The sequence below is a fragment of the Zonotrichia albicollis genome, chromosome 28 (assembly GCF_047830755.1).
Source record: "Zonotrichia albicollis isolate bZonAlb1 chromosome 28, bZonAlb1.hap1, whole genome shotgun sequence".
In the NCBI taxonomy this organism is placed as follows: Eukaryota; Metazoa; Chordata; class Aves; order Passeriformes; family Passerellidae; genus Zonotrichia; species Zonotrichia albicollis.
Genome location: NC_133846.1, coordinates 4554676 through 4567724, shown reverse-complemented (window position 1 = coordinate 4567724; position 13049 = coordinate 4554676). Strand labels below are relative to the sequence as shown.

The 13049-nt window shown below is 56.8% G+C and overlaps 1 protein-coding gene across 3 annotated transcripts in view; it reads right to left on the bottom strand.

Moving 5' to 3' along the window:
- The window catches only part of PIK3C2B (phosphatidylinositol-4-phosphate 3-kinase catalytic subunit type 2 beta), a 44062-nt gene that overhangs the window by 9384 nt on the left and 21629 nt on the right, over nt 1-13049 (bottom strand). For 2 of the 3 annotated variants that reach the window (XM_074528253.1, XM_074528254.1), the window contains exons 10-15: nt 12398-12431; nt 10714-10909; nt 5938-6060; nt 4102-4269; nt 2637-2748; nt 1407-1549 (exon numbers count right to left, since the gene is read on the bottom strand). In XM_074528253.1, coding sequence (XP_074384354.1) covers nt 1407-1549; nt 2637-2748; nt 4102-4269; nt 5938-6060; nt 10714-10909; nt 12398-12431 — 776 coding nt within the window. The remainder of the gene's footprint in view (nt 1-1406; nt 1550-2636; nt 2749-4101; nt 4270-5937; nt 6061-10713; nt 10910-12397; nt 12432-13049) is intronic. The other variant, XM_074528255.1, reaches the window with a different exon arrangement.

Sequence of the window (13049 nt, the reverse complement as noted above, 5' to 3'; positions counted from 1 at the left end):
ATACATAGGAGGTTGGGGAGGTGGCATCTCTGTGACCCCAAAATATGTGGGAGCTCAGGGAGGTGGCATCCCTGTGACCCCAAAATATGTGGGAGGTTGGGGAGGTGGCATCCCTGTGACCCCAAAACATGTGGGAGGGTGAGGAGGTGGCATCCCTGTGACCCCCAAAATACATAGGAGGTTGGGGAGGTGGCATCCCTGTGACCCCAAAACATGTGGGAGCTCAGGGAAGTGGAAACTCTGTGACTCCAGAACATAGGGGACATTGGGGAGGTGGCATCCCTGTGACCCCCAAAATATGTGGGAGCTCAGGAAGGTGGCATCCCTGTGATCCCAAATGTGCATGGATTAAATGGGGCTGGCAGGATTGGGAGGTGGCATTCCTGTGACCCCAGAACATGTGGGACATAGGGGAGGTGGCATCCCTGTGACCCCCAAAATACATAGGAGGTTGGGGAGGTGACATTCCTGTGACCCTAAAGCATGTGGGAGGGTGAGGAGGTGGCATCCCTGTGACCCCAGAACACATGGGACACAGGGGAGGTGGCATCCCTGTGCCCCACAGTGCATGGAGAGAATGGGGCTGGCAGGACTGGGAGGTGGCATCCCCTGCCTGGGGGGACTGAGCTGTCCCTGCCTGTCCCCATGCCCAGGGGACTGAGCTGTCCCTGCCTGTCCCCATGCCCAGGGACCCCCGAGCCAGCCCTGCTGTCCTTTGGGCAGCTGCTGACACCCGATCCCCTGGGGCAGCTCCAGCAGTGCCAGCCTGGCCGTGGCACCATCAGCTGTCCCCAAGGAGGGGACAACACTGAGGGCAGAACCCCCAGCTCCAAAATCCCCCTGGGGCAGCTCCAGCAGTGCCAGCCTGGCCGTGGCACCGTCAGCTGTCCCCAAGGAGGGGACAACAGCGAGGGCAGAACCCCCAGCTCCAAAATCCCCATCCCTGGAGGAAGGAACACCCCCTGTGCATGCTGAGGGGTGTCACCAGTGTCCCCCCCATGTTTATTTACCAATAAAGGGATTTTTTCTGTATGGCCTCCCACCCAGGGAGGGACACCCCTGTGTGTGCTGAGGGGTGTCACCAGTGTCACCCCCATGTTTATTTACCAATAAAGGGATTTTTTCTGCATGGCCTCCCGCCCAATGAGGGACACCCCTGTGTGTGATTAGGGGTGTCACCAGTGTCCCCCCTCAGGTTTATTTACCAATAAAGGGATTTTTTCTGCATGGCGTCCCTTCCGCCCAGGGAGGAACATCCCCTGTGTGTGCTGAGGGGTGTCACCAGTGTCCCCCCCATATTTATTTACCAATAAAGGGATTTTTTCTGCATGGCCTCCCACCCAGGGAAGGACACCCCTGTGTGTGATTAGGGGTGTCACCAGTGTCCCCCACTCAGGTTTATTTACCAATAAAGGGATTTTTTTTGCATGGCCTCCCGCAGCTGGCGCTGATCCTCCTCCCCCAGGCTGCCGAAGTCGTAGCTGGGGCCGGGCTCGGCCGCGGGCGGGCTGGTGAACTTCACCTCGAAGGCCGAGGTGGGGAAATCGATCTGGGGCAGAGGCACAGGGTGAGGGTGATGGTAAAAAAGGTTTTTAAAAAATTTCATAAAATTCGGGGAATTAGAAAGAAGCTAGACTTAGTGGGGAAAAATGTTAAAGATAGACACTGAAAATGTTAAAAAATGTTAAATTGACTATGAGAATGTTAGGCTTTGTGGCTGTCACATCATGTGAAATTGCACCTGTGTAAGCAGTATGTGATAAATGATATAATTGCTAGATGTGATGATTTTTAGTAATTAAATATTATTATAATATAATTAATATAATAAATATTTATATTATAATAGAATAAACATAATTCTATTTAATTATAAATTAATATGATTTAATATATTATATTAGTATTATATTATTATTATATTATTGTTACATCATCATTATATTACATTATATTATTATATTATATGATAATTTTATAATATAATAAATATAATAAATATTCATTATACTATAATATATTATATTGTAATATAATAAATATAATTACTGTTTAATTGTAGGAACAATCATGAGAAACCATGTTAGAAGTTTGAGGGGGGCCACGAGGAGCCCATGCTTGAATGAAATCTATGTATACAATAGAACAACATAAGTTTAATAATTAATAATTGCACTTGTGTAAGTAGTATATGATAAATGATATAATTGTTAGATGTGATGATTTTTAGTAATTAAATATAATTATAATTAATATGATAATATAATAAGTATAATAAATATTTATTCTATTATAATTTATTATATTATAATAGAATAAATATAATTACTGTTTAATTGTAGGAACAATCATGAGGAACTATGTTAGAAATTTGAGGGGGGCCACGAGGAGCCTGTGCTTGAATGAAATCTATGTATACAACAGAACAACATAAGTTTAATAATTAACATGAAAGTTATAAAATGATAAAAACATGTTCATCCTGAACCCATCCTGGAGTCAGATTTGGGTTGGTACCCCTGACACCCAGAGCTCTTCAATAAAAGCACCTGCACAGGATTATTCTGTGATTGTTTCTGAACGCTGGCAAGGGGACCCCCGAGGGGTTTTGGGGGGCTCTGTGCCCCAGCACGCACCTGCAGGATGACGCTGTCGGGCTGGTTGAAGTTTGGGGCGCTGGACCTGGCCCTGGAGTTGTCCTGGGTGGCCGGCCACAGGCCCAGGAGCTTCCTCCCGCAGGTCAGGACCCTGTGGGGACAAAGGGTGGCACTGGGGGGGCACTGTGCTGGGCACAGGGGTGGCACTGCTGCTGGTGCTGAGCTCAGGCACTGGGGACCCCCAGGGTGCTGGGGACACTGAGGTTTTTGGGGATCCCATGGCACTGGGGACCCTCCTGTGCCCCCCAGAGATGCCAGCCCAGCCCTGTGCTCATGGCACCGGGGATCCTGAGGTTCTGGGGACCCCAAGGTTCTGGGGACCCTCCTGTGCCCCCCAGAGATGCCAGCCCAGCCTCTCCCTGAGCTGGGAACCCCATGGCAGTGGGGACCCCCAGGCTGCTGGGGACACTGAGGTTTTTGGGGACCCCATGGCACTGGGGACCCTCCTGTGCCCCCCAGGGATGCCAGCCCAGCCACTTGCCATGCCCAGGGGACCCCACAGTACTGGGGACCCCATAGCATTGGGGACCCTCCTGTGCCCCCCAGGGATGCCAGCTCATCCCCTCCTTGTGCCCAGGGTTTTGGGGACCCCATGGCACTGGGGACCCCGAGGTTTTGGGGACCCTAAAATGCTGGGGACCCTCCTATCTCCCCAAGGGATGCCAGCTCAGCCCTTGCCATGCCCAGGGTGCTGAGAACCCCAGGGCACTGGGGATCCCGAGGTTCTGGGGACCCCAATGTTCTGGGGACCCTCCTGTGCCCCCCAGGGATGCCCAGTCCAGGCCCTCATCATGCCCAGGGTTTTGGGGACCCTATGGCACTGGGGACCCCGAGGTTTTGGGGACCCTAAAATGCTGAGGACCCTCCTGTCTCCCCAAGGGATGCCAGCCCAGCCATTCATTGTGCCCAGGGGACCCCACAGTACTGGGTCACCCACATCGAGGTTCTGGGGACCCCACGGCACTGGGGACCCTCCTGTGCCCCCCAGGGATGCCAGCCCAGCCCTGTGCCCATGGCACTGGGGACCCCAATGCTCTGGGTACCCCCCTGTGCCCCCCAGGGATGCCAGCCCAGCCCTGTGCCCATGGCACTGGGGACCCTGAGGTTCTGGGGACCCTCCTGTGCCCCCCAGGGATGCCAGCCCAGCCCTGTGCCCATGGCACTGGGGACCCCAATGCTCTGGGTACCCCCCTGTGCCCCCCAGGGATGCCAGCCCAGCCCTGTGCCCATGGCACTGGGGACCCCAATGCTCTGGGTACCCCCCTGTGCCCCCCAGGGATGCCAGCCCAGCCCTGTGCCCATGGCACTGGGGACCCCAATGCTCTGGGTACCCCCCTGTGCCCCCCAGGGATGCCAGCCCAGCCCTGTGCCCATGGCACTGGGGACCCTGAGGTTCTGGGTACCCTCCTGTGCCCCCCAGGGATGCCCAGCACGCCCCACGTACTGCCTGAAGTTGAAGAGGGGGGTGGTGACCCAGCCCAGGGCCTCGGGGACGCGCCGCTGTTTGTTGGTGTCACAGGAGCCGCCCGGGGGTGGCACGGGCACGGCGAACAGGGTGACACTGAGCAGCGTCTCCCGGGGCAGCCGGTTCACCTGCACCGGGAAGCAAATCCTGCAGGAGAGAGGGGGACGGTGGGCTCGGGGTGCCAGGGTTGGGCTGGGATGGGCTCTGGGTGCCAGGGATGGACGTGGGGTGTCAGGGATGGGCTTGGGGTGGTGGAGATGGGATCAGGGTGCCAGGGATGGGCATGGAGTGCTGGGATGGGCATGGGATGCAGAGGATGGGCACGGGGTGCTGGGGATGGGCTTGGGGTGCCAGGGACCAGCTCAGGGTGGTGGAGATGGGATCAGGGTGCCAGGGATGGGCACGGGGTGCTGGGATGGGCATGGGATGCAGAGGATGGGCACGGGGTGCTGAGGATGGGCTCGGGGTGCCAGGGATGGGTTCAAGGTGGTGGGGATGGGCTCGGGGTGCCAGGGATGGGTTCAGGGTATCAGGGATGGGTTCAGGGTGCCAGGAGCTGGCTCAGGGTGCAGGGGATGAACTCAGAAGTGCCAGAGATGGGCTCAGGGTGCCAGGGACAGGCTCAGGGTGTCAGGGACCAGCTCAGGGTGCCGGGGATGGGCTCAGGGTGCCAGGGATGGGCTTGGGGTGCCAGGGATGGGCTCGGGATGCCAGGGATGGGCTCAGGGTGCTGGGGATGAGCTCAGGGTGGCAGGGACAGGCTCAGGGTGTCAAGGACCAGCTCAGGGTGCCGGGAATGGGCTCAGGGTGCCAGGGATGGGCTTGGGGTGCCAGCGATAGACTCAGGGTGCCAGGGATGGGCTTGGGGTGCCAGGGACGGGCTCAGGGTGCCAGGGATGGGCTCAGGGTGCTGGGACAGGCTCAGGATGCCAGGGACCAGCTCAGGATGCCAGAGATGGACTGGGGTGCAGGGGACAGGCTCAGGGTGCCGGGGATGGGCTTGGGGTGCAGGGGACAGGCTCAGGGTGCAGGGGATGGGCTCTGGGTGGTGGGGATGAGATCAGGGTGCCAGGGACAGGCTCAGGGTGCCAGGGCTGGGCTCAGGGTGCCAGGGACAGACTCTCCCAGTCCCCTCCTTGGGATGCCCCAGGAGAGCCCAGCCCTAGAGCTGCCTTTTCTGCTGGCACCGGGGTGTCCTTGGAAGTCCCTAAAGTCCCCGAAATCCCTGAAGTCCCTAAAACCCCTAAAACCCCTGAAGTCCCTGAAGCCCCTGGGAGTCCCTGAAGTCCCAGCCACCCCACAGGTCTGGGCACACCCAGCTGGAGCTCCGGGAACCCCGGCTGCCCTCTCTGCCCCACGCAGGGCCAGGACCCTCCATGGGGAGCCCCGCCGGGCACTGACCTTGCCCCACAACCCAGGAGGGACCCCCGGGGCTGGGATTCCTGTGTGCCGCTCCCGGGGGTGGCAGCTACATCCCGCAGAAAGGACAGACGGGGAAAGATCCCCTGGGAAAGATCCCCAGGATCGCCGCGCTCGCCGCCGTCCCTGTCCTTGGGGGCACCGGCGCCGTCTAAAATTATCCCGTCCCATCCCCACCTCCTGTGCCACTCTGGATGCCGGGCATGGCAAAGGATCAGCACGGCCTCCCCGCCTGCTCCCGGAGCTATTTCGGGAGCAGATCCCCTTTCCTGGGCGTTGCTATTTCCGGGCAATGACACAAAAACTTCCAGCGCCCAGAAAGAAAGGAGGAGAGGAGGAGCAGGGGAGGGGAGGATGATGGTGAGGATGATGAAGGTAGAGTGGGTGGGGCCTTACTGCTGGTCCCAAATGATGAGGTGGAAGAGGTATTTGTAGACGTGGGCCTTCCTGGTGAGCAGGGGGCTGCACAGCTCCTTCCCGCCGTGGCTGAGGGAGCACGAGAGGTAGAAATCTTCGTAACTGCGGGAGAAACACCCAATGAGACATCTGGGGCCACCAGAGCCCCGAAATCCTGCCCTGAGGAAGGGAAAGGAGTGGGGCTTTACCTGGATCACCAGAACCCCTAAATCCTTCCCCAAGGATGGGAGAACCTGGATCACCAGAGCCCCTAAATCCTGTCCTGAGGATGGGAAAACCCAGATCATCAGAACCTCTAAATCCTGTCCCAAGGATGGAAAAGAGGAGGGCTTTACCCAGGCCATCAGAACCTCTAAATCCTTTCCCGAGAATGGGAAAGGAGTGGGGCTTTTCCAAGGCCACTAGAACCTTTAAATCCTTCCCCAAGGATGGGAAAACCCAGGCCACCAGAGGCCCTAAATCCTGCCCCGAGGATGGGAAAGGGGTGGGGGTTTTACCTGGGCTAACAGAACCCCTAAATCCTTCCCCAAGGATGGGAAAACCCAGATTATCAGAACGTCTAAATCTTGTCCTGAGGATGGGAAAGGGGTGGTCTTTATCCGGGCCACCAGAGTTCCTAAATCCTGCCTAAGGATGGAAAATGGTTGGGGGCTTTACCTGGGTCACCAGAACCCCTAAATCCTTCCCCAAGGATGGGAGAACCTGGATCACCAGAGCCCCTAAATCCTGTCCTGAGGATGGGAAAACCCGGATCATCAGAACCTCTAAATCCTGACCCAAGGATGGAAAAGAGGAGGGCTTTACCCAGGCCATCAGAATCTCTAAATCCTTTCCCAAGAATGGCAAAGGAGTGGGGCTTTTCCAAGGCCACTAGAACCTTTAAATCCTGCCCCAAGGATGGGAAAACCCAGGCCACCAGAGGCCCTAAATCCTGCCCCGAGGATGGGAAAGGGGTGGGGGTTTTACTTGGGCTAACAGAACCCCTAAATCCTTCCCCAAGGATGGGAAAACCCGGATTATCAGAACGTCTAAATCTTGTCCTGAGGATGGGAATGGAGTGGGGCTTTATCAGGGCCACCAGAACCCCTAAATCCTGTCCCAAAGATGGAAAAGAGGAGGGCTTCACCCAGGCCACCAGAACCCCTAAATCCTTCCCCAAAGAATAGGAAAACCTGGATTACCAGAGCCCCTAAATCCTTCCCCAAAGAATAGGAAAACCTGGATTACCAGAGCCCCTAAATCCTTCCCCAAAGAATAGGAAAACCTGGATTACCAGAGCCCCTAAATCCTTCCCCAAAGAATAGGAAAACCTGGATTACCAGAACCCCTAAACCCTTCCCCAAAGAATAGGAAAACCTGGATTACCAGAGCCCCTAAATCCTTCCCCAAAGAATGGGAAAACCTGGATTACCAGAGCCCCTAAATCCTTCCCCAATGATTGGAAAACTCGAATCACCAGGACCCCTAAATCCTGCCCCGAGGATGGGAAAGGGGGACAGAACGGGGACAGAACGGGGCCATTGCCCCCCTCCCGATGTCCCCAGCACCATATGGCACGGCGCATTCCGGCACACGGGGGGGCCCTGCCATGTGGCAGGTGCCGAGCGACAATCCGGGCAGGGCTGCGACAATCCGGGCAGGGCTGCGGGGCGCGGGGGTCAGGGGCTGGCGGCATTTCCCAGGCTCGCCGCTTTGTTCGGAGCCACTCACCAAGGGGAATACATTAAGGACAAGGACAAAGGCGAGGGGTCCCCGGCGGGGCGGCTCTGCCGGCGCCGCTGCCGCCACCCCCCGGTCCCCTCCCGGTCGCCTCCCGGTCCCCCCGCGCCGGGCACGGGCACGGAGGAGCGGAACAAAGGGGCCACGCCGCTGGCGCGGGGCGCGGGGCCATCTGTCACCTCCCCCGGGTGGCCTCGGGATGAGCCAGCCCGGCCCGAGATGCGGCGACATCGCGCCCTGCGTGGCAGTGCCAGCGATGCCGGGGACACGCTGGGGTTTTGGGGTGTCCCAGTGCCAGCATTCCTGGGAACATGCTCTGGGATTTTGGGGTGTCCCAGTGCCAGCATTCCTGGGGACACGCTGGGGTTTTGGGGTGTCCCAGTGCCAGCGATGCCCGGAATACAGTGGGATTTTGGGGTGTCCCAGTGCCACCGATGCCGGGGACACACTGGGGTTTTGGGGTGTCCCAGTGCCAGCATTCCTGGGAACATGCTCTGGGATTTTGGGGTGTCCCAGTGCCACTGTTCCCAGGAATGTGATGGGATTTTGGGGTGTCCCAGTGCCAGCAATCCCGGGGACACGCTGGGATTTTGGGGTGTCCCAGTGCCAGCGATGCCCAGAATACAGTGGGATTTTGGGGTGCCCCAGTGCCAGCGATGCCGGGGACACGCTGGGGTTTTGGGGTGTCCCAGTGCCAGCATTCCTGGGAACATGCTCTGGGATTTTGGGGTGTCCCGGTGCCAGTGTTCCCAGGAATGTGATGGGATTTTGGGGTGTCCCAGTGCCAGCATTCCTGGGGACACGCTGGGGTTTTGGGGTGTCCCAGTGCCAGCATTCCTGGGAACATGCTCTGGGATTTTGGGGTGTCCCAGTGCCAGCATTCCTGGGAATATGCTCTGGGATTTTGGGGTGTCCCGGTGCCAGTGTTCCCAGAAATGTGATGGGATTTTGGGGTGTCCCAGTGCCAGCATTCCTGGGGACACGCTCTGGGATTTTGGGGTGTCCCGGTGCCAGTGTTCCCAGAAATGTGATGGGATTTTGGGGTGTCTCAGTGCCAGCAATCCCGGGGACACGCTGGGGTTTTGGGGTGTCCCAGTGCCAGCGATGCCCGGAATACAGTGGGATTTTGGGGTGTCCCAGTGCCAGCATTCCCAGGAACACATAGTGGGATTATGGGGTGTCCCAGTGCCAGCATTCCCAGGAACACGCTCTGGGATTTTGGGGTGTCCCAGTGCCAGCATTCCCAGGAACACATAGTGGGATTATGGGGTGTACCAGTACCAGTGTTCCCAGGAATATGCTGGGATTTTGGGGTGTCCCAGTGCCAACATTCTCAGGTGTGCTGGAATTTTGGGGTGTCCTAGACACACTGTGGGATTTTGGGGTGTCCCAGTGCCAGCATTCCCAGGAACAGAGGCTGGGATTTTGGGGTGTCCCAGTGCCAGAATTCCTGGGAACGCGCTCTGGGATTTTGGGGTGTCCCAGGCACACTGTGGGATTTTGGGGCGTGCCAGTGCCAGCATTGCCAGGAATATTTTGTTTTTTGTTGACTCTGTCAGGTTTGTTTTTTATGGGGTTTTGTTTTGTACTATTGCATTTGTATTTGTAATTTCCCTAATAAAGACCTGTTATTCCTATCCCCACATCTTTACCTGCAAACCCCTTAATTTCAAAACTCTCATAATTCGGAGGGAGGGGAGGGTTTACATTTCCCATTCCAGGGGAGGCTCCTGCTTTCCTTAGCAGCCACCTGGCTTTGCAAAACAAGGCACCAGGTGAGGAGGACCTTACCTGGTGGCCCAGGTGATGGGATGAAGGCTGGGGGGCAGATGAAGGCGTTACCTGGCGGCCCAGGTGATGGGGTGAAGGCCAAGGGGCAGATGAGGGCGTTACCTGGCTGCTCAGGTGACGGGGATGCGGTGGGTGGCATAGATGGTGAAGGGCAGGGGACAGGCAGGTGAGGGCGTTACCTGGTGGCCCAGCTGATGGCATGAAGGTTGAGGGGCAGGTGAGGGCGATACCTGGTGGCCTAGGTGATGGGGATGCAGTGGGTGGCATAGATGGTGAAGAGCAGGGAGCAGGTTCAGGTCTTACCTGGCGGCCCAGGTGATGGGGATATGGTGGGTGGCATAGATGGTGAAGGGCAGGGGGCAAGTTCAGACCTTACCTGGCAGCCCAGGTGATGGGGATGTGGTGGGTGGCAGGTTCAGGCCTTACCTGGCAGCTCAGGTGATGGGGATGCGGTGGGTGGCAGGTGAGGGGGCGTTACCTGGCGGCCCAGGTGATGGGGTGAAGGGCAGGGGGCAGGTTCAGGCCTCACCTGGTGGCCCAGGTGATGGGGATGCGGTGGGTGGCAGGTTCAGACCTTACCTGGTGGCCCAGGTGATGGGGATGCGGTGCGTGGCAGGTGAGGGGGCGTTACCTGGCGGCCCAGGTGATGGCATGAAGGTTGAGAGGCAGGTTCAGGCCTTACCTGGCGGCCCAGGTGATGGGGATGTGGTGGGTGGCAGGTGAGGGGGCGTTACCTGGCGGCCCAGGTGATGGCATGAAGGTTGAGAGGCAGGTTCAGGCCTCACCTGGCAGCCCAGGTGATGGGGTGAAGGGCAGGGGGCAGGTTCAGGCCTCACCTGGCGGCCCAGGTGATGGGGATGCGGTGCGTGGCAGGTGAGGGGGCGATACCTGGTGGCCCAGGTGATGGGGATGCGGTGTGTGGCAGGTGAGGGGGCGTTACCTGGCGGCTCAGGTGATGGGGTGAAGGTTGAGGGGCAGGTTCAGACCCTACCTGGCAGCCCAGGTGATGGGGATGCGGTGTGTGGCAGGTTCAGGTCTAACCTGGCGGCCCAGGTGATGGGGATGCGGTGTGTGGCAGGTGAGGGGGAGTTACCTGGCGGCCCAGGTGATGGCATGAAGGTTGAGGGGCAGGTTCAGGCCTCACCTGGCGGCCCAGGTGATGGGGATGCGGTGTGTGGCAGGTTCAGACCTTACCTGGCGGCCCAGGTGATGGGGTGAAGGGCAGGGGGCAGGTTCAGGCCTCACCTGGCGGCCCAGGTGATGGGGATGCGGTGCGTGGCGTACACGGTGAAGGCCAGCGGGCAGGTGAGCAGCCGCGCCTCCTGCGCCACGCCCAGCTCGCGGCTCCCGGGCGCGGCCGTCTGGAAGTCGGCGTTGAAGGTGCTGCAGTAGAGCTCCACCAGGTTGAGGATGGCGGCCGTGAGGCTCTCCACGATCTTCTCTGAGGGAGACGGGGATGGGGATCCATCAGTGCCTTGGGGATCCATTGATCCCTCAGAAACAGGGGCAGGGATCCGTCCATCCCTCAGGGAAATGTGGACAGGGATCCAGTGATCCCTCATGGATTCATCAATCCCTCAGGGAAACATGGACAGGGATCCATTGATCCCTCAGGGAAATGTGGACAGGGATCCATCAGTCCCTCATGGATTCATCAGTCCCTCAGGGAAACATGGACAGGGATCCATCCATCCCTCAGGGAAACGTGGACAGGGATCCATCAGCCCCTCATGGATTCATCAGTCCCTCAGGGAAACATGGACAGGGATCCATTGATCCCTCAGGGAAATGTGGACAGGGATCCAGTGATCCCTCATGGATTCATCAATCCCTCAGGGAAACATGGACAGGGATCCATCCATCCCTCAGGGAAACATGGACAAGGATCTATCAATCCCTCAGGGAAACATGGACAGGGATCCATCAGCCCTTCATGGATTCATCAGCCCCTCAGGGAAACATGGACAGGGATCCATTGATCCCTCAAGGAAATGTGGACAGGGATCCATCAGTCCCTCAGGGATCTGTCAGTCCCTCAGGAAAACATGGACAAGGATCCATCAAACCCTCATGGATTCATCAATCCCTCAGGGAAACATGGACAAGGATCTATCAATCCCTCAAGGAAACATGGACAGGGATCAATCAATCCATGGACAAGGATCCATCAATCCCTCAGGGAAACATGGACAGGGATCCATCAATCCCTAAGGGATCCATCAATCCCTCAGGGATCAGCCAGTCCCTCAGGGGAACAAGGGAAGGGATCCATTGATCCCTTAGGAATTCATGAATCCCTCAAGGATCCATCGATTGTTCATGGATACATCAATCCATTAGGAATCCATGAATCCCTTTGAGATCCGTCAATCCTTCAAGGATTCATCAATCCCTCAGGGAAACATGGACAGGGATCCATCGATCCCTCATGGATCCATCAATCCCTCAGGGAAACACGGACAGGGACCCATCGATCCCTCATGGATCCATCAATCCCTCAGGGAAACACGGACAGGGATCCATCGATCCCTCATGGATCCATCAATCCCTTGGGGATCCATCAATCCCTCAGGGAAACACGGACAGGGATCCATCGATCCCTCATGGATCCATCAATCCCTCGGGGATCCATCCCTCAAATCTCGATTTGGGACCCCCATGCTGCTTCCCCCCCACTCAGGGTGGAATTAATGATGGGGGAATTCCAAACTTCCCATTTGGAGTAAGGGGAATTCCAAATTTTCCATTTGGAGCTCACAAGGAGCAACAACACCCCCCAAAATCCTCCTTTTTTTTTTTTTCCTTTTTTAACCAGACCGGTTTCCAACCCGTTTTTTGGCCTTGAGAACTGAAGGAGGAGGAGGGGTTTGAAGATGAAAAGCATGGCACGAACTTGAGCCCAGAAAGGGGAGCAGGAGAAGAGAAATACCTCGATTTTCCCTCTTGGCCAGAACACTTGGATCCTGTGGAGGGAAAGGAAAAAAAAAAAAGAAACACACACACGAAAAAAATTGAGAAACGACCAAAAAATTGAGAAACCACCAAAAAAAAGAGAGAAACCACCAAAAAAAAAAAAAAAAGAAGAAACCACAAAAAAAAGGAGAGAAACCACAAAAATAAAGAAGAAACCCCTGAGTGCTGCCAAGGCGGATTTTACGTAACCACCTCAGGCTGCCAGACCCAGGCTGCTCCCGGCTATTGAGGGATTTTCCACGTGGTGGAAAGGAGGGAAAAGAGCCAGATGTGACAATTTTTTTTCTCCTCCCACTCCTGGCTAAGTTCCCCCGGGGTTGCAAGATAACTGTGGATCTGTTAAAGGTGGAGCAGTTATCTCCTATTCAATGGGCATTTTTCTTTATCTCTTCCACAATCAGTCCTCCCTCCAGGAGATCTGTGCTGTTAATGGGCCATTAATTATTAATTATGTTCTGTTAATGGCCAGTGAGTGTCCCTGCAGGGCTGATCCAATCCCAGCATCCCATGGGGAGATGCCCCGCCCAGGGGAGGAGCCAAGCATTCCTACCTGGGTACAATCTGAGCTTTGGGACGCCCCAGCAGCCTCTGCCCCCTGCATGGCCAGA